This window comes from Haliotis asinina, chromosome 6 (genome assembly GCF_037392515.1).
Source record: "Haliotis asinina isolate JCU_RB_2024 chromosome 6, JCU_Hal_asi_v2, whole genome shotgun sequence".
NCBI classification, from domain to species: domain Eukaryota; kingdom Metazoa; phylum Mollusca; class Gastropoda; order Lepetellida; family Haliotidae; genus Haliotis; species Haliotis asinina.
The window spans coordinates 11199490-11220964 of NC_090285.1; the positions used below are offsets into that span (position 1 = coordinate 11199490).

Here is a 21475-nt window from a genome sequence, read left to right on the forward strand (position 1 = left end):
AGCAAAGATTAATATAAACTTACAGCGAGACTGAATAAGTTAACATCTACCATATTTTATCCTGATTTCTGACAACCGCAGTAAAATGCATATGTTTGTTTTTGTGACCAGTGCATATGTGATAAAGTCAGATTTAGAAACGGTATCAATAGGTGACTGACTTGTTCATTCACTCACTCACCAGGCAGGATGCTGTCTTTACAAGGTGTGACATTCAACCAGGGCTTGCAGAAGCTGACGTCATCCAGCTTGTTGATGAATTCAAACTCCACAGGTACCTGTAACAAGAGGAACATCAATGGTCTGTCAAAACAAGGAGCACATTAAGAAATATCTGACATATCAACTCATATCTTATTTAGTAACCTTGACACCAAATATATCAGATTCTGAAGAATCCAGTTTAGGAAAAATGGTGTCTAGTTTTGTCTTCAAAGAATTGAGAAGATATTCAGATCTTGTGTATGAATGATGAAGTCAGCAATAATCCGTCTGATATATCAGACAAAGACATATTTCATTTTGCAAATAGCATCATTGATGTTACTGAGTTGCATGTAATCCCTATTTGATCACCTGATGTTGTGATCTCATAACAAAGGGCCCCGGACCCATCCTAACAGTCCTAATGAGCATGACTGCATGTATATCCGTTATAGAGGAGAAGATTCTATAAAATCTATGGACAGAAACATGTACTCACCTGACCAATGTTGGCCACTGTCAGGATCCTCTTCTGTGGCTCATTGAATTTGACGTCTTCAAAGACAAACTAAATCAGAAGCACATGGTTAGATACATAAACAATGGGCATAATTCTGTAAAATTTTGATGTCAACGTTTTTTTCAATTTATCTACATAACTTTCCATTCCCGTTGAATGCAAATATCACCCTTCTGTTAATTATAAATCAAAAATATATTTTGTGAAACAGAAAAGTTTTGATGAAGTGAGTGAGTGAGTTAGCTTAGTTTTATGCCTCACTCAGCAATATTCCAGCTATATGGCGGTGGTCTGTAAATAATCGAGTCTGGACCAGACAATCCAGTGATCAACAACATGAGCAGCGATCTGCGCAATTGGGAACCGATGAGATGTGTCAACTGAGTCAGCGAGCCTGACCACCCGATCCCATTAGTCGCCTCTTACAACAAGCATAGTCGCCTTTTATGGCAAGCATAGGTTGCTGAAGGCCTATTCTACCCCGTGACCTTTGATGAAGGAAATAAGAACAAAACATTGTTATCTGAAAGCATTCTGTTTAAAATAAAAGTTAGTTATTGATTCTCTTGTTGAGATAACAGCCAGTGCAAGAAACACTGTTTTATCATCAATTATAAATCAGACTGATTTCCAGGGTTCATTTCCTGACTTTCATGTAAAGAGAATGTTTACATTTCACTGAATAGGTGGGTAAGTTTCCTGTCATATTTCCGTATAATAGTTCCCGTCACAAACTTAAAACTGCCTCTCTGAACAATAGGAAACATGAAATATCATATGTTATCATGACTTGTTTGTCTGTTTATAGTTTAATGCCACACTTAATAATATTCCAGGTATCTAGCCTGGACCACACAATCCAGTGATCAACATCATCAGCATCGATCATGGAAATTGGGATAGAACAACATGTGTCAATCATACACTTGAACACCCGATCCCATTAGTCACCTCTTAGGGACAAGCATTGGTATCAATTCTAACACAGATTTTCTCGGGTTTATCCACTGAGAGTGACCCACCTCTGTGTTGTCTAGCTTGACTTGCGGCAGATACTCGTTCTCAATCCTGTCAAGCTTCTTCATCACATCCTCGTACACCTTCTTGGATTTCTCCACATCAATTACCCGGATCTGAAATACAGAATTATTCAAAACTATCAACAGATTTCCATATCGATTACTCCGGTCTGAAATACAGATATATTCAGAACTATCAACAGATCTTCACATCGATTACTTGGACCTGAAGTACAGAATTATTCAGATCTATAAACAGATCTAAACATCGATTATTTCAATCTCAAACACAGAATTATTCAGAACCATTAACAGAGTTCCACATCAATTACTCCAATCTGAAATGTCTCCATTCAGAACTATTTCTCTGCATATCCTAACAGGGCATTTAGAAGTAGAATGCAAAAGGAAAGCGTTTACTACATCTCTACATAATACAAAACTCTCACTATTTTTCACATTAATTACACAGATCTGAAATACATAACCATTCTGAAATAAATGGTTATTCAAACAATATCAGCATATCCCCACATCAGTAACCATATTCCTTAACTTCTTTTGAGTAGTATTGACATGACAGTCATTGTCTACAGTGATGACATCATCAATGTCTTCGCTTCCCCATCTGTTCCGACTGTGACAGCACATTCCACAACTGATTCCTCGACACACTTACCATGTCCATCTGTATGCTGGAATCTGGACGAGACAGAAGTCCCATCTCTTCAGCACAGACTTTATCCTTAACACTTTTCCCCACGTATGATCTTATTCTTTTCATGGTTAGACTGAGAAAAAGCATGCATGAAAGACACATACATCCTGTTGTCCCAGCAACAGAAACCATGACCTTATATTTCCTTGTGTTGAACAATATGACTCAGAGTCAGATTGTTGAAGTCGTTGACTGCTGGTGACTAGTGTTAATACTTTCTCACTTTGAAGAACACACAGGGGCCATCTCATAAATCCGACTGTCATTTTACCACCATAGTCAGCACAAATACATCACTGCAAAGGTTAGTTCACAAAAACATTTTTCTATTTTTATTCATTAGTTTCAATTTCTAATCTATTATATCATGTTTTGAACGCAATCCATGTTTAACAACACATAACACAGGATAAAATACCTTTGTATATAAGAGTCCTACGACAAAACTTCTTTGAGAGGCAGTTAAAAGTTGTAGCAGTAAGGAAGGTTAACAATATATGGACATCTTTTTTATTACAGTGAGAGTGAAATTACGTTGTAGGTTTTCACTTGTTTGATAGTGTTAGAACCTACACCGAAATATCCCTCTCACAAATAAAGAAGTTTTTCATCCATACATGAGTATCCTATTCTATGGTATGATGCAATGAAGTCAGGATACAGACAAACTGACAACTGATAACCGGAACATTGTGGGCTGATGTTACAGGGTGCTCGTTGTCATGTTCCTTATTTACGAGGTTTCTAGACCATCTTCCTGTTTCCTGGTTTAAATATAACTTAGTTTTCTACAATATTACAATATGATTGGAACTGCATCATTGTGGCAATCACCAGATGTGTATTTGTCTACTGGTGGTGAATAACTGCATGTTGTATAATGCTACTGTCATGAATATTGTTGGTATGTCAATGTGACCTGAACGTAGTTAAACCTGGACCAATGAGAGTCAGGATGATTGGTTGGTTTGGTGTTTTACACCACAGTCAGCAATATTCCAACTTTACCAAGGTGGTCTGTAAGTAGTCAAGTCTGGACAGACAATCCAGTGATCAACATCATGAACATCAAGGTGTGTAATTGACACATGACATGTGTCAACCAAGACAGTTAGTCTAACCACCTGATCCCAAAAGTTGTATCTTGAAACAAGCTTGTTTCGGTGAAGATCAGTTTTAATCCGGATCTTCACAGGCTGTGATAGGATGAGCTAAAGCCATTACTGTCTTAATGGACCCATGAAGATCCAGGTCAGAATTGGTCTCCAGCAACCCATGCTTGCAGTGAGAGGTAACTTATGCATTCAGGTGTTTGACAAATGTCACCTTATCTCAACTGCTTAAATCGATGCTCATGTTTTTAATCACTGGATTGTCTGTCGACAGATTTTATTACTTACAGGCTGCCACAATATAACAGTTATATTGTGGCATTAAAAAAAGCTACTCTCAACTAGTCATGTCAGGGAACCAGGCCAGTGTAACCTAATGGTGTTTAATTGAAAGAATCAAATATTGGTAAAAGTGAGCAAACGACCAAGCAATTGATCTCATTTTCTCATAATCAAACAAAAACTATTTTGTTACTACTGTTTTAGCATTTGAAACACTTGACTATGGAACATACTGGAAAGTTGTTACTGAATGAATCTTGAAAACTCTAGGAAGTTTATATTCACGACGTATTAGTCATCCATTTAAAATAGCAAGTTATGTAATTTTACATTGGCTGTGTGAAGTCTACAAATGCAAATGGCGCAGTTAGTAAGCAAACCAACAATCATAACAACAACAACAACAAAACCAAAACAACAGAGAACCATGCAATAACAGCCTGAATAGGAAAATCTGAAAAATAATGCTAACCATTTTTGCCCGATGACTGCTTGTTGGTAATGAACCAATTAGGCTGCATACAAAATTTAATGATTCTCGGGCACATTTTTCTCAAAAGTGACGAGGATGGCATGCCTTTTTCAAGTTTTGATAGATAAAAAATAACAAGGGAGGAACACATATTTTTCTCTCAGAATATACAGACTGTAAAGTTAAGCATCTGTAAATGAGTTGTAGATTCAGTCACACTTCTTACAGACACTCACTCTTATAGCAGGCAAATGGATGATGGGGATGCAGCCAAAAATCAAACAAATTTTGTTTTTTGTATAAGGCAATAAAAAAATTGTTACAGGCACTAAGTGACGTGCCAATACCCAAGAAACATTTCACCTTTTTTGGTTTAGCCTCAGCAATTGTGACATTTCAACCAATTCCCTACACTTATATAGTTGACTATTTATGTTGCTGTGGAAAATTCTATCCCAGAATAACAGGGTGTCTTCAGACATAATATCATGGATTGGGATAGAAAACTTTGGCAATAGGCCATTTCAAGATTATTAGCAATTTTCTGAATTTAGAATAGGCCACTGCCGTTGTGTCAATAGTAAACTTCGAACTTTTAATGGGCCATTTTTTATTCTAATGTGCAAAATGGCCCATGGCCCCTGCCTTTCCCAAACCCTGTAATATATGCAATTTTGGTTAAATACAATACTAAAACCAAGTCAGTCAACTCTTTCAACAAGAGTGGCATACTTTGTCTCCTAACGTCCCAGAATCCCAAAGGAGGAACATCACTTGAATATGCACTGCCCTACTACTATCATGAAGATTACACACAAAATCAACAATGATAATATTTGCCACTTTATTTTTCATCCTGCTTGTAACGCTGACAAAGGAATTCTGTTTAAATTGTAAACTTGGATGATAAGAAGTAGCAACCCTGTGCCACTCCACTTATGTATAATGTTGTCTACACATAATTAACATACAATTAAGATACCGCGATGCAGCTAAAACGTTTACCTCATCCATCTTGAACATGTGTCTCCTGTGACCTGATCAGGCTAGAGTGACATTTCTTGACATGAAACACAGAGTGTCTCACAGCTTATCTAGTGATAGGACTAACTGACTACAGGTAACAATTGCCCCGCTGGAAATGGAGATTGTTGGTACACCACTGTAAAGATCAAAAAACATGAAAAAATGCAAAATATTCCATCATTCCAGCAAGAGGTAATACAACTGGTAACTGCTTCATTTATCAATTGGGGCGGTGGAGTAACCTGTTAGCTTGTCATGCGAATCCCCACATGGGTACATTGTGTGGACCCCATTTCTGGTGTCTCCCACCATGACATTGCTGTAATATTGCTAAAAGTGGCGTAAAACAGTACTCACTAACTCACTCTTCTATCAACCCAGTTTGAGGTGATAAATGGGAATTGCTTTTTCTATCTACTTGGGGGGAAAAGATAAAACTGGTACCTGCTTTCTCTATTAATCAAGTTTGAGGTGATAACACTGGTAAACACTTCACAACATGGATGTATTATCCTATTTTTTCAATTTGAAGTGATAACCTTGATTACTGCTTGACAACATGGATGTGTCCTTAAAACATAGTCAGGGACTGATGTATCAGTTACAGCACTTGGATCATATGTTCTTGATATAGGATTATTTAATGGTCTGCAATGGACTGATTGAGCAGCGTTGTTTCCCCTTGACATGTTAGGTTCAATTCCAGATTTGCAAGTACATGTATATAGTCTGTCAAGCACACCTTATCATCAGAGTATCCTAAAACAGAATCACTTCGTCTCCCACTAATCTGACACACATTGAAATCACCTGCCTATTTACATAATGTGGAAGAGACAGGACTTGGGTGCACAAGTCATAAATCAATCTATTTTGTACATGGCATACAGCCTGATATGTGGTCAATGACTGAAGCTATATATTGCATATTGTCTCTAGCAGACTGGAAGACAACCATATAGGCGTCAATAAACCAGACATTGAGCTTTCTCTGTGACAGAGGCTGCTTACCACAATCAACAAGTCTATATGTAACGAGAAGATTATTTACTCGGTTGTTTACACAACCAAAAATTGACTGCTGCTCACACCTCACACATGCATACTGTTTCAAGCTCTATTCACTTCGCATGTGTTATGGGTGCAGCGCAGATCAGCTGCTGAAACCACATTTTCACCCAGAGCCGGGGGAAATTTAGTGAATCGTTTGAACTGCAATTTTGCAGGCTTTATTTTTTCATCGCATATTTTTTCAACTCTCTAGGCTGAATTGGCATTTTTGATGATTTGTTTCAGTAAGTGCATACCGAAAGGTATGTTGCATATGACCTGGGTGGTTAAAGTATTCCTTCCTCATGCCCATATGGGTGCATAGCATAAAGTCTATTTTTGGTGTCGCCTGCTGTTATTGCTAGAATATTGCTAAAAGCAGCATAAAAACAAACACACTTATTCACTTACTCAAAATGATTTGTCCATTTTTGAAAAGGAGAAAATCAAGCTCTATGTGCTTGTATAAAGCTATCATTAATGTCCCCGATATGAGTAAAGGTATTTGTTTATCGCTGTGAGGAGTTTCATTGCAAAGCTCAAAAGCAAATATACCAGTTGCAATTCCTATTCTGTTTGACAAAAGTATATATGGATCTTCTAAACACACAAACTGGTGTGAGAAGATTTTTGTAGGATAATAATGTATTTTGTTCAAATCAGATTAAAGATACTAATGGCCAGATAGCATCCTCTTTCAAGTGCATGTACTCTGAACTCTTTGGGTTCATGAAAATGGCCATAACAGTTGATGCTCTCAACAGCAGATTTTCATTATATTTGTTTGGGGAAACACATTGAAACTAATTAATCATTTGGTAAACAACATTAGTAAGTGGTTTATACTTCCATATGGCAAATATTTGCTTGAAAAAATGTCGAGTGTAGCGTTGACTATTTGCATACAAAACATATATAAATTGAAATATCAAATTCTTATCAAATCCAGCTTTGTACTGATATACGCAAACTTCAGCATACCTCAGATAAGCCTAATTTATGGTATAAAAGGTTGATGATGTAAGTGTTTGGGAGTTGACATCAAAGGATATTGGTGATACCAATCTTAGTATCAAGGGAAAGTGCTAAAGGGAGATAATTCACGCCACTGAAAGGATAGGTCAAGTACAAATGATGAAGGTATCTCCTTGGCATCAAAGAGAGCACTAATGGAAGATGGTTGACAAGACTGAAATCAAAAGTCAGCACCTAAAGGTCAAGAGGCAGAAGATGTAGGTACTTACCCCAGCATCAAAGAGAGCACTGACAGGCTTGTGGTCACTGACTCTGAGCTGTGCGTGTGAGTCGTACCGTATCTGTCGAACACCATCTCCCCTCCACAGAATTCTGTCACACCATGCGGGGATGCGGCACTTCTCACTAGTGATAACATAAAGAAACAGAAATATATACTCAAAGTGTTAGGGGCCAAAACAGTGTTGAATCTACAAACATCCCAAAATATTGGAATTTGTGCCGGCCCTTAGGATAGCTTTCACATTACTCAAGCATTCTTGAGGTAATGTGACTATACTGTAGTCAGATTCCATTCTGTAGTGAGATAGTGTGACTTCTGTAGCGAGATAGTGTGACTTCTGTAGCGAGATAGTGTGACTTCTGCAGTGAGATAGTGTGACTTCTGCAGCGAGATTGTGTGACTTCTGCATTGAGGGAGCAATTAACATGACCATACTGTCGGGAAATAACGACTATACTGCAGTGAGATAATATGACTACACTGCAGTGGGATAACAGACTATACAACAGTGAGATAATGTGACTACACTGCAGTGAGATAACAGACTATACCGCAGTGAGATAATGTGACTATACTGCAGTGAGATAATAGACTATACAACAGTGAGATAACAGACTACTGCAGTGAGATAAAAGACTATACTGCAGTGAGATAACATACTATACAACAGTGAGATAACAGACTATACTGCAGTGAGATGACAGACTATACTGCAGTGAGATAACAGAGTAAACTGCAGTGAGATAACCGACTATATGGCAGTGAGATAACATACTATTCTACAGAGATAACAGACCATACTACAGTGAGATAACTTACTATACTGAAGGGAGATAATGTGACTAAACAGCAGGAAGATAGTGGACTGTACTGCATTGAGATAACCGACTAAACTGCAGCAAGATAACAGACCACACTGGAAGTGAGATAACAGACTATACAGCAGTGAGATAAAGTGACTATACTGCAGTGTGATGTAAGTCTAAATTGTCCTTACCTTGTGTCAAAGTTGTCTGAACCAACGTCATATTTGTATGTAGGTGCAAAATGAATGGGACCTTCTGTATAGCCACTAAACACATCTGACTTGCCAAGCTGCATGTACAACTGGAAGAGAATCATACAGTATATCGATCACAATACATCCATAACTTTTCATACAAAAAAGGTGGGAACTAAAACACAAAGTTAAATATACCTGTTCTGTTTTTCCCTTTTCCTTTCATTTGAAAGGCATATATCAAAACTCAAAATTACTATGCCGTGTACTTGCTAACTATAACACAGTCATCAATATTCTGCATTACCTCCCATTTCAGTTGAAGTCACACTTGTTGCCATGGAAATGCCAAAATATTTTATTCAGAATTCCCAAACTATCAAAGGCACCAGTACAACACTAGACCAGTCTATGTGTCAAGTTTGGAGAAGAAATATTGAACGGTTTTAGAGTTCTGCTCCGGAAAAGATAAATGTGCACTAACGGACTGACAGACTGACGGGGGTGCATTTTAATCCACCCTGCAAAATGATAACAAACTCCTCACTGCAGAAAGATCTTCTAAAAGTTAGATGCTCAAAAACATACTGAGTAAAAAACTCCAATCAATATTATTCATCTCCTGACAACAGATATATAGACTGAATTACTTGAAAGCTTTGCCAAATACATATATATATATGTACAAGTTATAAACAAGTTATAAATACAAAGTAATACAAAGTAATGTTAAAAATCTATTAAGTCTATTATTATGTATGTAGAGAAGGTAGAAAGAAGTGTTGCGAACATTTTAAACGATTTCTCTGATAAAGAAAATTATAATTAATCCTTCACATTTTGGACAAAAGTATGATCAAATACTTAGATTCCTTTCACTACACTACTATGACCGTGGTATATATCTCTAACCACTTAAACAAAAGTGGCATGTGTGAAAGAAGGGAGGTAACATACCTGGTCATATGGTAGCAGTTTGCCATTGAGGCCGTTGCTGATATTGTACTTGACCTCGTCAATCGGCATGCCATAGATACGGTAGTTCAGATCTCCTATAAAGAAGGTGATGCTGAAACAGACAACATTTTCTACAATTAAACTGGGAAACCAGCTGCTAAAATGACTCATGACTGTACAACATACATGAAGTTCAGTTAAATGTTTATGAAGTATGTTACTAGAGTGAGTGACATACTTCCACAACACCCAGTAATATTCCAGCTATATGGTGGCAGTCTGTAAATAATCACGTCTGGACCAGACAATCCAGTGATCAACAGCATGTGCACTGATCTGCGCCAATGGGAACCGATGACATTTGTCAACCAAGTCAGTGAGCCTGACCAACCAATCCCATTAGTCACCTCTTGCATAAAGCATAAATGCCTTTTATGGCAAGCATAGGTTGCTGAAGATGTATTCTACCCTGCACCTCAACGGGTCATTCAGTACTAGAGGGACACAAAGCCTTGGTAAAGTGTATGAAACAAAATCTTTAACTAAAAATTAACAAATATACAAGAAAAACATTATGGAATGAAACATAAAAACAATAATAACAGTTTAATGGAATCAGTAATGCCTACTAGCAAACAAAGGTAAATTGGATCAGCCTTCAGAATGCGATTACGAGAAGTTGGCGGTGCACAGCAACGAGCAAACCCATTTGGTTTGTAAAAGGGAGAGCATAAGTAGGCTAGTGCACATGCAGTGCATGACGTTGAAACTGATTCTGCACATAGCTGCACACACTTTGCTAATAAGACTCTCAGGTAGTTGCTGTAGCAGGTTGGTAATATTCGGACAACCTCGTGCCCCTGCACTCACAATAGCGTGCACCAGTGGAAGGCATTCATACATGCCAATATGGGTCAAATGTCAGGTCAGTGCTCACTTATCCTTGTTAACCTTTAGATCAATATAATCTTCTAAGGCATCCATTGGTATTCTTTCAAAGGACAAGGTATGATAGAGGCCCTTATTGGCCCTCAACATGTCATGATTATCAAACTTTTAAAACAGGACAATTTTAGCATAAAAGGAGCTAAATTAATTCTTGAAGTTACCTCCAATTGCATTTTTATGTTTTCAGTGTTGTAAGTTTTCCTCTTCGAAAACCTCAAAGTTAACATATTTTACAATATCTTCTAGAAACCTACATTTTCTGATTTTCAGAGTGATAGAAAAGTGTGAGCAAAAGCATGACCCATCCCATTTTTTTCACCACATATGAAGAGAGCAATGCAATCCTGTTGAATGACAGTGTTATTTTGACAGTGACAGGTGACTCAAAGGTGTTTGATACACAGATGATAGAAAAACTGTGATCAAATGCCTTATGATATTGAAAATTTTAATAAAGATGCTTGATATGTGTATTTAAATTTTCAATATCATAAGGCACTCACAAGGCTGATTTAAGAGAGGTAAACATTGGTTTTTGGTTGTTGGTCTCTGCTAGAAAAGTAAGATTGTCTGAAGATTTTCAAAATATGATCAAGCAGTACTGTAAAGGTGAGAATCTTTGTTATTATGTAAGAATTTGATCACAGTTTTTCTATCATCTGTGTATCAAACACCTTTGAGTCACCTGTCACTGTCAAAATAACACTGTCATTCAACAGGATTGCCATGTATAAACATCATGTAAATCTTTTCTTGAGACACTGGCCATTCACCTTTTCAAATCAGTCTAGTTGCCTTTGTTCCCCATATTTTAAATTCATATTCTATATATTTTGATCTACTTTAGGTTTATACATTTTTGAATACTGCTTTTTTTGAGAGTGAATCAGATACTGAGACTGATGAATGTGTGTATGAAGAGTAATAGTGGATGTTTGATATCTTAAAAGTGGATAAGTTGTGAATAATTACTCTGTGAAGTCTTTTGAATACTGACTTTAACATGTGCATGGTGTTAATATGAACCTGCGCTGACAATGAAATTTCACTCGAAATGGGCCCCTTTGAGGTCAAGACCTGTGATTTTTAGTGCAACATAGTTGGCTATTGTAATAACATATGATGATTGAGATGTTATCTGTATGTTTGCTAAAACTGGTTGCAAATGCTGACTTGTAACACTTACTAGTTAGAAAGAAGCTGTGCCCAAAATGTAGCTTTACCCAAAACAGGCCCCTGTTATTCTTAGTACAACATGATTGGTTATCATGCTTACATGTTGTACAATGGACCCCTTTATAACATTTGCAAAGAATGCTGTGAATAATAACTGAGTTTTGGGGACACAATTGGCAAGTAATTGAATTAACAATGTTTTGCAACCCTAATCAGGCCCCTTGAAGTTAAAACATTATGACTAACATTATGACATTGACATGTTTTTCAGCATGACTACCTGTCGTAAAACTGCTGTAATTTGTATGTAAATAAAATGACAGTTGTAAATAAGCCATTATGGCACACTAATATTTCAGACTTCTTGTTATTTTTCATGGGAACTGGTAAAACCCATTTTGGGCCCCTCTGCAGTAAAATTACACCTCAGAACATATAAAATATAGCATTTTTATGCAAAGCTAACTTGTCTCTAAACAAATAACATGTTTTCAGCCAATTCTGTTAGTGGGCCAAAAACCACCCTTATCATACCTTGTCCTTTAACAAGGGTATAACGTTAGACAACCATTTCATAATGAATCATATGGTTATCAATCAACATCATTATCATCATGATCCATTCAAAATTCATGATCAATATTTGTGAACACAGGAACTTACTCATGTTCCTTAATTGTTAATGGTGGTGAAAATTGCTTGAATTTCATCTTGGCATCAATGTCTCGGTAATCCTGAAAGGTTCATCAATGTCATATTAATACTTCCATACATCTTTCACTCATCTTCAAATAACAATTTTATTAAAATCTAAATATTTTAGATATTTAAATACTTACCTTACCATAGGTCTTATGCATATTACCTCTAGCTTCGCTAAACGAGATCAGACAGTCGTTGATTCGCCATCCCCTCGATGGCTACCTCATGTAATCTACGAATGTAGTCACGGAAGTGACGTGATCTCTCCACTCGCGCGAGAGCGCAGAATCCAAAATTCACTTTTACCGTCAACCGGAAGGTCCGAAGAGTCCAAAGTGGGGAGGAGCATCCAGCGTTGGGAGGGAGTCATCGCCCTATGGTAAGGTAAGTATTTAAATATCTAAAATATTTAGATTTTAATAAATTTTTAACTTACCTTACCATAGGTCTTATGCATATGGCTTCGACAGATGGATGGTGGTGTGGACTCCGGAGGACCATCCCTCAGCAAACAGTGCACATGCATCAGGAGAACTCGGGAAAGCCAATGTCAACGGTCTCAGGATAATACCTGGAACAGGACAAAGAGCAACCCAATAGAACTCCAAAGAAAAACCGACGCACCCTGGGGGTGAGGTTAATCTTAAGACCAAAGGTAAGTAGAAGTGTAGTTACCTAATGGGCGGATGGTCGGGTAAGTTGCTGAGCAACCACCAATGGACCAAATGACTGTAACCCCTCCACGTCTTCAACTGCCAAGTCCCTCAAGTAGTGGGATGCGAAGACAGTTGATGACCTCCAGAAACAGCCCTCCATGATCTGCGGTACTGTGCAGTTCCGATGGAGGGCCATCGTAGACGCCAAGGCCCTGATCTCGTGCGGGTTACTTGCTACCGGATGAGGCAGGTGCTTGTCGTCATAGGCCGCCAGGATAGTCGATCTGAGCCAGAGGGCAATAGTATTTCTGTTTACTTCGCCTTTGCAGGACACGGCAAAGGGAATGAATAACCTTTTGCGGGATCGTCTCCTAGAGGCTGACCTTTTAATATAGCATCTGAGAGCCCTGACTGGACATAGCAGCTCCTCCTCATGAGAGGATCATGATGACCCAGGATCGTAGACAAAGGAGGGATGGAAAATAGCCTGTTAGGCTGCCCGGGAAGCTGGTTCTTAGCCAAAAAATCCCAAAGCAAACCCAAATGAACACGTCCGTGTCTTGACTGTTCAAATCGGAACTGAGTAATGTCAAGAGCATGGATCTCGCTGACTCTAGCCGCTGTTGCCAATGATAGTAAGAAAACCGTCTTCTTGGAAAGATGTTCAAAGGAGGCTTCTTCTAATGGCTCGTACGGCGGCCCTCTGAGATGTTGAAGGACAACATTAATATCCCAAGCTGGAGGACGGAACTTGGCCTTCTGGTCTTCCAGCTTGAAAGCTTTGAGAAGCGCAATAAGTTCCGGTATCTTGGAGATCTGTGTATCTGACTTGATAGCAAGGACAGAATTCAAAGCTGACAAATAGGTGCCTAAGGTACTGCCTTTGAGATGTCTAGAGTTCCGTAGGTAGAGAAGGAACTGTGCCACAAACTGAGGAGATGCTGCCATGGGATCTTGAGATCTTCGTGCGCAAAAATTCTCAAAAGAGCGCCATTTGTCGTCATATAAAGAACGGGTAGAAACTCTATGCGCGAGAGCTATAACGTTCGCCACGTGCGCAGAGTAGCCCTTAGCCTTTAATGCTCTCTGCAGATGACCCATGCGTGAAGATGGAATCGCAGTGGATCCGGATGCAGCTGTCGACTGTGTGGATGTCGAAGCAGATGCAACCACTCTGGAAGTTTGTAAGGGTCTCCGCTGGCGAGCCGTCGAAGATCGGGAAACCACGATCTGGCTGGCCACCAAGGTGCGACCAAAAGCAGTCGGAGGTTCCGCGTCAGTCTGATCTTGGCGATTACATCCGAGAGAAGGATTGGAGGAGGGAACGCATATGCGTCCAGGCCTTCCCATGATAGAGACATCGCGTCGACTGCCCACGCCTGTGGATCCGGCACGGGAGATACGTACGTTGGTAACTGGTGATTGAAACTGGTGGCAAAAAGATCTACCAGTGGTCTCCCGAGTTGCCAGCAAATCTGGCGAAATGCGTCCGGATGAAGCATCCACTCCGTCGGGGATGGTTTGCCGGGGCGCGACAGGGCGTCTGCCAGAATGTTTTTGCAGCCGGGAATGTGACGAGCCGCGATCACGATGCCGTTGCTGTCTACCAGATCCGCTAACAGGAACATCTGGTCCAGAAGTTGTTTGGACCTGGTTGTACCCTGATTGTGAATCACCCACACGACTGTGGAATTGTCGGACGCTACCAGGAGTCTGGAGTTTGTTAGAACCGGTAGCCAGTGGCGGACCGCTAGGATGACTGCTTGCATCTCCAGGTTGTTGATATGCCACTCCCTTTCGGCGTCTGACCACAGCCCTGAGGTTGTCTGGCCGTTCAAGTGAGCGCCCCATCCCAAGAGGGATGCGTCTACAAACAATTCGTGGTCGTGGTTGAAGCTTGTCAAACAAACACCGGCGCAGACGTTCCACTCTACCGTCCACCACCTGAGGTACTGATGCAGGTGCGGGGGTAGAAGAAATGATGACTGGAGGTCGTTCTATCGAATGAATGGTAATAGGAACCTCTGCAGTGGGCGCAGCATAAGCCGTCCTCTGAGGGTGAGGTCCTGCGCCGACGTCAACAAGCCCAACAGAGACTGCCATTCTCTGAGGGTGAGAGGTAGGGACAGAGCTCGATCCGTAAAGGCGAGAATCTTCTGCCATCGATCGGGAGGGACCCTGACCAGATTGAGCCGAGTCAGGAACAACCCCCTAATGAAAGTTAACTCCTGCATTGGTTCCAGTTGCGACTTCTCGATATTGATAATCCATCCCAACTGCTGAAGTAGGCGTGTGGAGAAGTCCAGTTGTTTGCGTAGCAACTGAGGATTGCAGTGATTTAGAAAACAATCGTCGATGTAAGGATCGAAGTCTATCCCCCGGAGGTGCAGAAACCGGGTGACAGGCAGTGTGACTCGAGTGAAAAGCCACGGGGCCGTAGAAATTCCAAACGGCAGCACTCGCCACTGGTAGTGTACTCCGTTGAATATGAAACGCAGGAATTTCCTGTGGCGTGGGAATACAGGAACGTGCAGGTAAGCATCCTGTAAATCTAGGCTGGCCATCCAAGCTCCGGGTGACAACTTGGCTCGGATCTGATCCAGTGACGTCATTCGGAAATGCGGGGGCTCGGCTAAATACAGGTTGTTGAAAGACGCCATGTTGTGAATCATCCGCATTTTGGTGGAACCTTTCTTGGGTATCAGGAAGATGGGTGAATAGAACCCCGGGGAGTGATGGGGTTCTGACACTATCTCTATAGCATGTTTTGTTAATAAAATGTTGATGTTTTCTAGTATAAGTACCTGTTGATCTATTGAGTACACTCGTGACAGGGGAGTGGTAGTCAACGGCGGAGCTCTGGCTAGTGGTAGCTTGTAGCCGGCTCTCAGGATCTTGCAAACAAACGGGTCTTCCAGGAATGTCCAGTTGGCCCAGAAGATCCCTAGTCTCCCACCTACAGGGGTCGGATGAACTGGTACGACTGGGGGTGGGAGGTCCCAGTCGTAGTAGTCCATGGCTTCAGCGGCCGGAGTAGGGACGCTTGCCCCTACCTCGACCGGACGTAGCTGGGGCATCCCTGCCTCGTTCTTGCGGCTTGCGCTGGACATCTGAGTCCTTGGTACGACCTCGTCCCCTCCCAAACGAGGAACGGATAGACTCTCTCCTGGGTACATATCTTTTCTTGGCATTACCCCTGGCTCGGCCACGAAATGCAGAGCCCAAGGCCTCGAAAGTCGACAGCGCCACTTCCGTGTTAGTAAGTTTGGCATGTTGTTTATACACCGTCGGTATCTTTTCATCAAAGAGGAACTTAGACGTAAATGGTGCACGAAGTAGTTGACGTTTAAATTCCTCTTGCCAAGAACAAGCATCTAAAAATCCAGATCGGCGCATAGTAGTAGTCATGGCTAGCGCCGCGCGTAAATGTCCAAGTAGGTCATGGAGTACTCTGCCTTGCCAAGCAAAAATGGTAGTTAAATGATCCACCCTCGAGGCATTATCCTCTGACAAATCCAAGGCTGCATCGGAGGTGGCTGACGCACGCGCCGAGATAGGTTTAAGCATACGTTTCAGTTCCGTATCAATAGCTGCTAGCTTTGAATCCTGAACTCTGTAAGATGACGGAGTTGAGCTTGACAACCTCTTAATTGAATCATCTAGCACCGCCCCGTTGTCGGCAAAATCCAGACTGTGTACTTTATAATCTGATTTCTTAGACTTCGACGCTTTGATGGTTGGATTTAAGGATAACTTCGCAAAGTCAGAGTCTAACAAAGCAACCGCATCCGCCACCATAAGGTGTGGTGGAATAAGTAACTCAGGAGACAAGTGAATCGACGCCGGGTTGCTTGAATCCGAAGAAGGGGAAGGACAGTCCGGTAATCTGTCGGCAATCCACTCAAAGACAGCAGTTAAGGGAAGATAGGTGCCATCACTATCACCAACATTGCCAGGTTCCTCCTCATAGTCTGGACAAAAGAACTGTTCCTCGTGATCCTCCCAGGAAATAGAGGTTGATTCTCGTCGCTGACTCGAGTTGGAAGCAGAGTTCTTAGTGTTAAATTCCTTGCAGGAAGTCCGCAGTGCTTCCGGCGATCGCGAACGCTGGGATCTAGAGAGACGCCGTGGTGATCTTGACCGAGATCGCACTCTACGTCTACTTCTGGTACGTGAGTCTTCCTCTAAGGAGCGCCTTGGAGAGCGGGAAACAGACCGGGAGCGCCGGCGTCTGCTACGGTGTGGAGAACGAGAGCGCCGACCCTTCGGGGACCTAGAACGAGATCTGCGCCGGGAGCGCTCAGCCTCTAAACGACGAGCGCGCTCTTCATCCAACTGGCGCTGTAACATTTCTTCTTTAGTCAGCGTATGAGACACTCTGGGGATTCGATAAGAAGTAGTTATAGGAGCAGGGTCCGGCAACAACATTGGCGCTGGCGTTGGTACAGGCGCTGGCGTCGGAATAGGCGCTGGCACACCGGTGCTGATGTAAACAAAGGCGCCGGGACAGGCAGTGGCGCCGGGACAGGCAGAGGCGCTGGTACAGGCAACGGCGCTGGCGTAAGTCTAGGCGCTGTCGTTGGTAAAGGTGTAGACAACGAGGTAGGGAGTACAGCAGCGCCCGGTGTCAAGAGAGATCGCAGAAGCTTCTGAACTTCAGGATGGGATAAGGCATCCGGGTGAGATAAATCTACAAAGGCGTCCGAACGCGTAGGCTCTGGAGAGGAGCGCGCCGGCGTAATAGATGAGCGCCCCACACTAGGCGTTGATACTGGTACTGAAGGCGGTGGTAGATCCTGGTCGTCAGGTAAGGATCCCAAGGAAGACGCTGGCGACGACATTCTTCTCTTACGTTGCGTAAAACGTTTCCTCCGAACCGCCAAAAAGGTCTTGAAATCGGCGAGAGATAACGCTTGACAGTGTAGGCACCGATTATCGATGGAGCAAACAGTGGACGCACAATCCGGACACCAGGGATGTGGGTCCTTGGCTGACTTCTGCCCCTTGCAGACAGTACAATAGTGTCGAGTCATACACAGAAACTGTAACAGACAAGAAACCAAGACTTGACGACATGTTGATACAATACTAGGAGAAAAAACCCCTACATAAAAATGTAGAAAGTAGTTGCACCCCTACGTAAAAAATAGACACACCCGTAAGTGCGGGGCAGCGAAAAACAACAACCACAATGGCTGCCTTTGCTATGCTGAAATTCATGGCAGAAAATGGTATGATAAATACCGAAAACACAAGTGAAAATGACAAAGCATGGGCAGAAACATGACGGGCAAACAACCAACAAGATGAATTACCCCCATGGACGCCATACCGTTCTCACCTACGACACGGACAAGCCATGCCTGAGTGAGAAAAGAACAACACGAGGTAGCAAGGTAAGCACATTAAATGCTTGTATGACTTGACTTTGATACATAATGAGGGGATACAAACCATACCTACCAAGGAGTAGCAACTTTATTGAAACTACACACAGTAGGAAAAAACTGCAAACCAACACATCCGTTCGCACGAACGCTAAAGGTAAAAGTGAATTTTGGATTCTGCGCTCTCGCGCGAGTGGAGAGATCACGTCACTTCCGTGACTACATTCGTAGATTACATGAGGTAGCCATCGAGGGGATGGCGAATCAACGACTGTCTGATCTCGTTTAGCGAAGCTAGAGGTAATATGCATAAGACCTATGGTAAGGTAAGTTAAAAATTAACTTTATCACTATTTCTGTCACCCTTGCTGCTTATTTTACCACTTAAAGGCACTTTGTGGCAGCATTTAGAAATGGGACAATTACACAGGGTTTGTGCTGCCTTGAATCTTATTTGCTTGCAAGTATTGGATAGAAAGCAGTGAAAACAACTTCCTGTCAACCTTCCTGCCCACCTCCATCACAATAATGATACAGGCCTGTTTTGAGTGTATCAAGCTCTGGCCATCATAAGCATCATTAGTGTGTGGGGAGTTTGTGGCCCATCAATGGAAGGGAGGTAACTCCAGGATTTGTGGTCAATTTTCTGAGTTAAACATTTCAAGAGGGATATACTGGTTGGTTGGTTTGTTGTCGCACTCCGCAATATTCCAGCTATATGCCAGAGGTCTGTAAATAATAGAGTCTGATCAAGCAAGAGCACAGATCTAACAAAATGCTACACAATAACAGGCGTCAACCAAACCAGCAATCCTGACCACCCAATCCCATTAGTCACCTTTTACAACAAGAGTGGATTACTAAAGCTATATTTAGTAAGAAGATTCAAAATCTTTAAATATCAAATTATTTCTTAGACCTTCTCTTGTCAGAAATTAAAAATAAAATAGATTTTTTTCTGAGCAAACAGAATTGTTACACATACTTGATTCCTCCTCTCGAACTCCTCCTGATGTGCAGCTAGATGTGAATTGATGAAACAGAAAGAAGTGTTGTGGACACTCATTCGTATACCAACACCTCCTTTGTTACCCTGAAACAAATAAACAGTTTCTGACTCTGTGCATTTGATCAGCAATATACCCAGCTACTGTGAACTATTCTCAAAACAATTTCAACAGGACCACTGATTTTAGGTCATTCTAAGAGAAGCAGCAATGTTGAAGACCGTCTCTCAAAGAGATCTTTAACATGATCTTTACAATATCAATGTCTCTCTTTTACAGATTAAATTTTCAATCAAGAATTGTATTTGACCTCAAACATGGAACATACCATTATTCCCATGATGCCGGTAGCAACCTGGTCTGAATCTAAGAAGTGAAGATTTGGTATATGTTTCTCTTGTATAAAGACAATCAGCAATATCCCTACAAGACGACAGGACTTCACCTAGGGAGAAAGAAATGAATTCTACTATTAACAACATCCAGGAAAAATAATAAAATTATTCCATATATAGCAGATGTGAAATCCTTCATTTAATGTTGTCATCATTTATAAATTCAATGTGCAAGAAATCTAACTGAACAGCCAAGAAGTGCTGCTAGGATTTCATCCCATCTGGCAAAGAGAAGATGAAGCATAATTCAACTTCAGTGTCATTATGGCAGACATATCTAAAAAATCTGAATCTGAAATCTGAACATCTCTTGATTTGCTTGCTTAAACTCATGTGCACTACCGCATTTTCTGCCCTGAATCTGCACAATGTCAAACTAGCACAGAAAGATGTCTGACTAACCTTCCGATACTTTGCCTTAGGGTGGAGATAGTTCTTCACAGCTTTCTGCCATTCTGCTTCCCGGGGAGAGTCAGTGAATATAAATGCCTCCTTACTCAGATCTAGTTCCTGAAATCTACATAGAGAGAGGCCCTTGTAAAATGTCTACCTGTACAACTCCCCCATGAAACCTACATGGAGAGATGTGTCTTCCTGTACAACTCCTACATGAAACCTACATGAAGAGAGATGTCTCCCTGTACAACTCCTCCATGAAACCTACATGGAGAGAGGTGTCTCCCTGTACAACTCCCCCATGAAACCTACATGAAGAGAGGTGTCTCCCTGTACAACTCCCCCATGAAACCTACATGGAGAGAGGTGTCTACCTGTACAACTCCTACATGAAACCTACATGGAGAGATGTGTCTTCCTGTACAACTCCTCCATGAAACCTACATGGAGAGAGGTGTCTACCTGTACAACTCCTACATGAAACCTACATGGAGAGATGTGTCTTCCTGTACAACTCCTCCATGAAACCTACATGGAGAGAGGTGTCTCCCTGTACAACTCCTCCATGAAACCTACATGGAGAGAGGTGTCTCCCTGTACAACTCCTCCATGAAACCTACATGGAGAGAGGTGTCTCCCTGTACAACTCCTACATGAAACCTACATGGAGAGAGGTGTCTCCCTTTACAACTCCTACATGAAACCTACATGAAGAGAGGTGTCTACCTGTACAACTCCTACATGAAACCTACATGGAGAGATGTGTCTACCTGTACAACTCCTACATGAAACCTACATGGAGAGATGTGTCTTCCTGTACAACTCCTCCATGAAACCTACATGGAGGGAGGTGTCTACCTGTACAACTCCTACATGAAACCTACATGAAGAGAGATGTCTCCCTGTACAACTCCTCCATGAAACCTACATGGAGAGAGGTGTCTCCCTGTACAACTCCCCCATGAAACCTACATGGAGAGAGGTGTCTACCTGTACAACTCCTACATGAAACCTACATGGAGAGAGGTGTCTACCTGTACAACTCCTACATGAAACCTACATGGAGAGATGTGTCTTCCTGTACAACTCCTCCATGAAACCTACATGGAGAGAGGTGTCTCCCTGTACAACTCCTCCATGAAACCTACATGGAGAGAGGTGTCTCCCTACATGGAGAGAGGTGTCTCCCT

At 41.5% G+C, this 21475-nt stretch overlaps 1 protein-coding gene across 2 annotated transcripts in view; it reads right to left on the reverse strand.

Annotated features, from left to right (window-relative positions):
- The window catches only part of LOC137287450 (inositol polyphosphate 5-phosphatase OCRL-like), a 59787-nt gene that overhangs the window by 10295 nt on the left and 28017 nt on the right, over window positions 1–21475 (reverse strand). For both annotated transcript variants that reach the window (XM_067819752.1, XM_067819750.1), the window contains 10 exons: window positions 20292–20406; window positions 19823–19939; window positions 19473–19580; window positions 12406–12476; window positions 9619–9730; window positions 8659–8768; window positions 7648–7783; window positions 1747–1857; window positions 704–772; window positions 182–278 (listed from right to left, as the gene is read on the reverse strand). In XM_067819752.1, coding sequence (XP_067675853.1) covers window positions 182–278; window positions 704–772; window positions 1747–1857; window positions 7648–7783; window positions 8659–8768; window positions 9619–9730; window positions 12406–12476; window positions 19473–19580; window positions 19823–19939; window positions 20292–20406 — 1046 coding nt within the window. The remainder of the gene's footprint in view (window positions 1–181; window positions 279–703; window positions 773–1746; window positions 1858–7647; window positions 7784–8658; window positions 8769–9618; window positions 9731–12405; window positions 12477–19472; window positions 19581–19822; window positions 19940–20291; window positions 20407–21475) is intronic.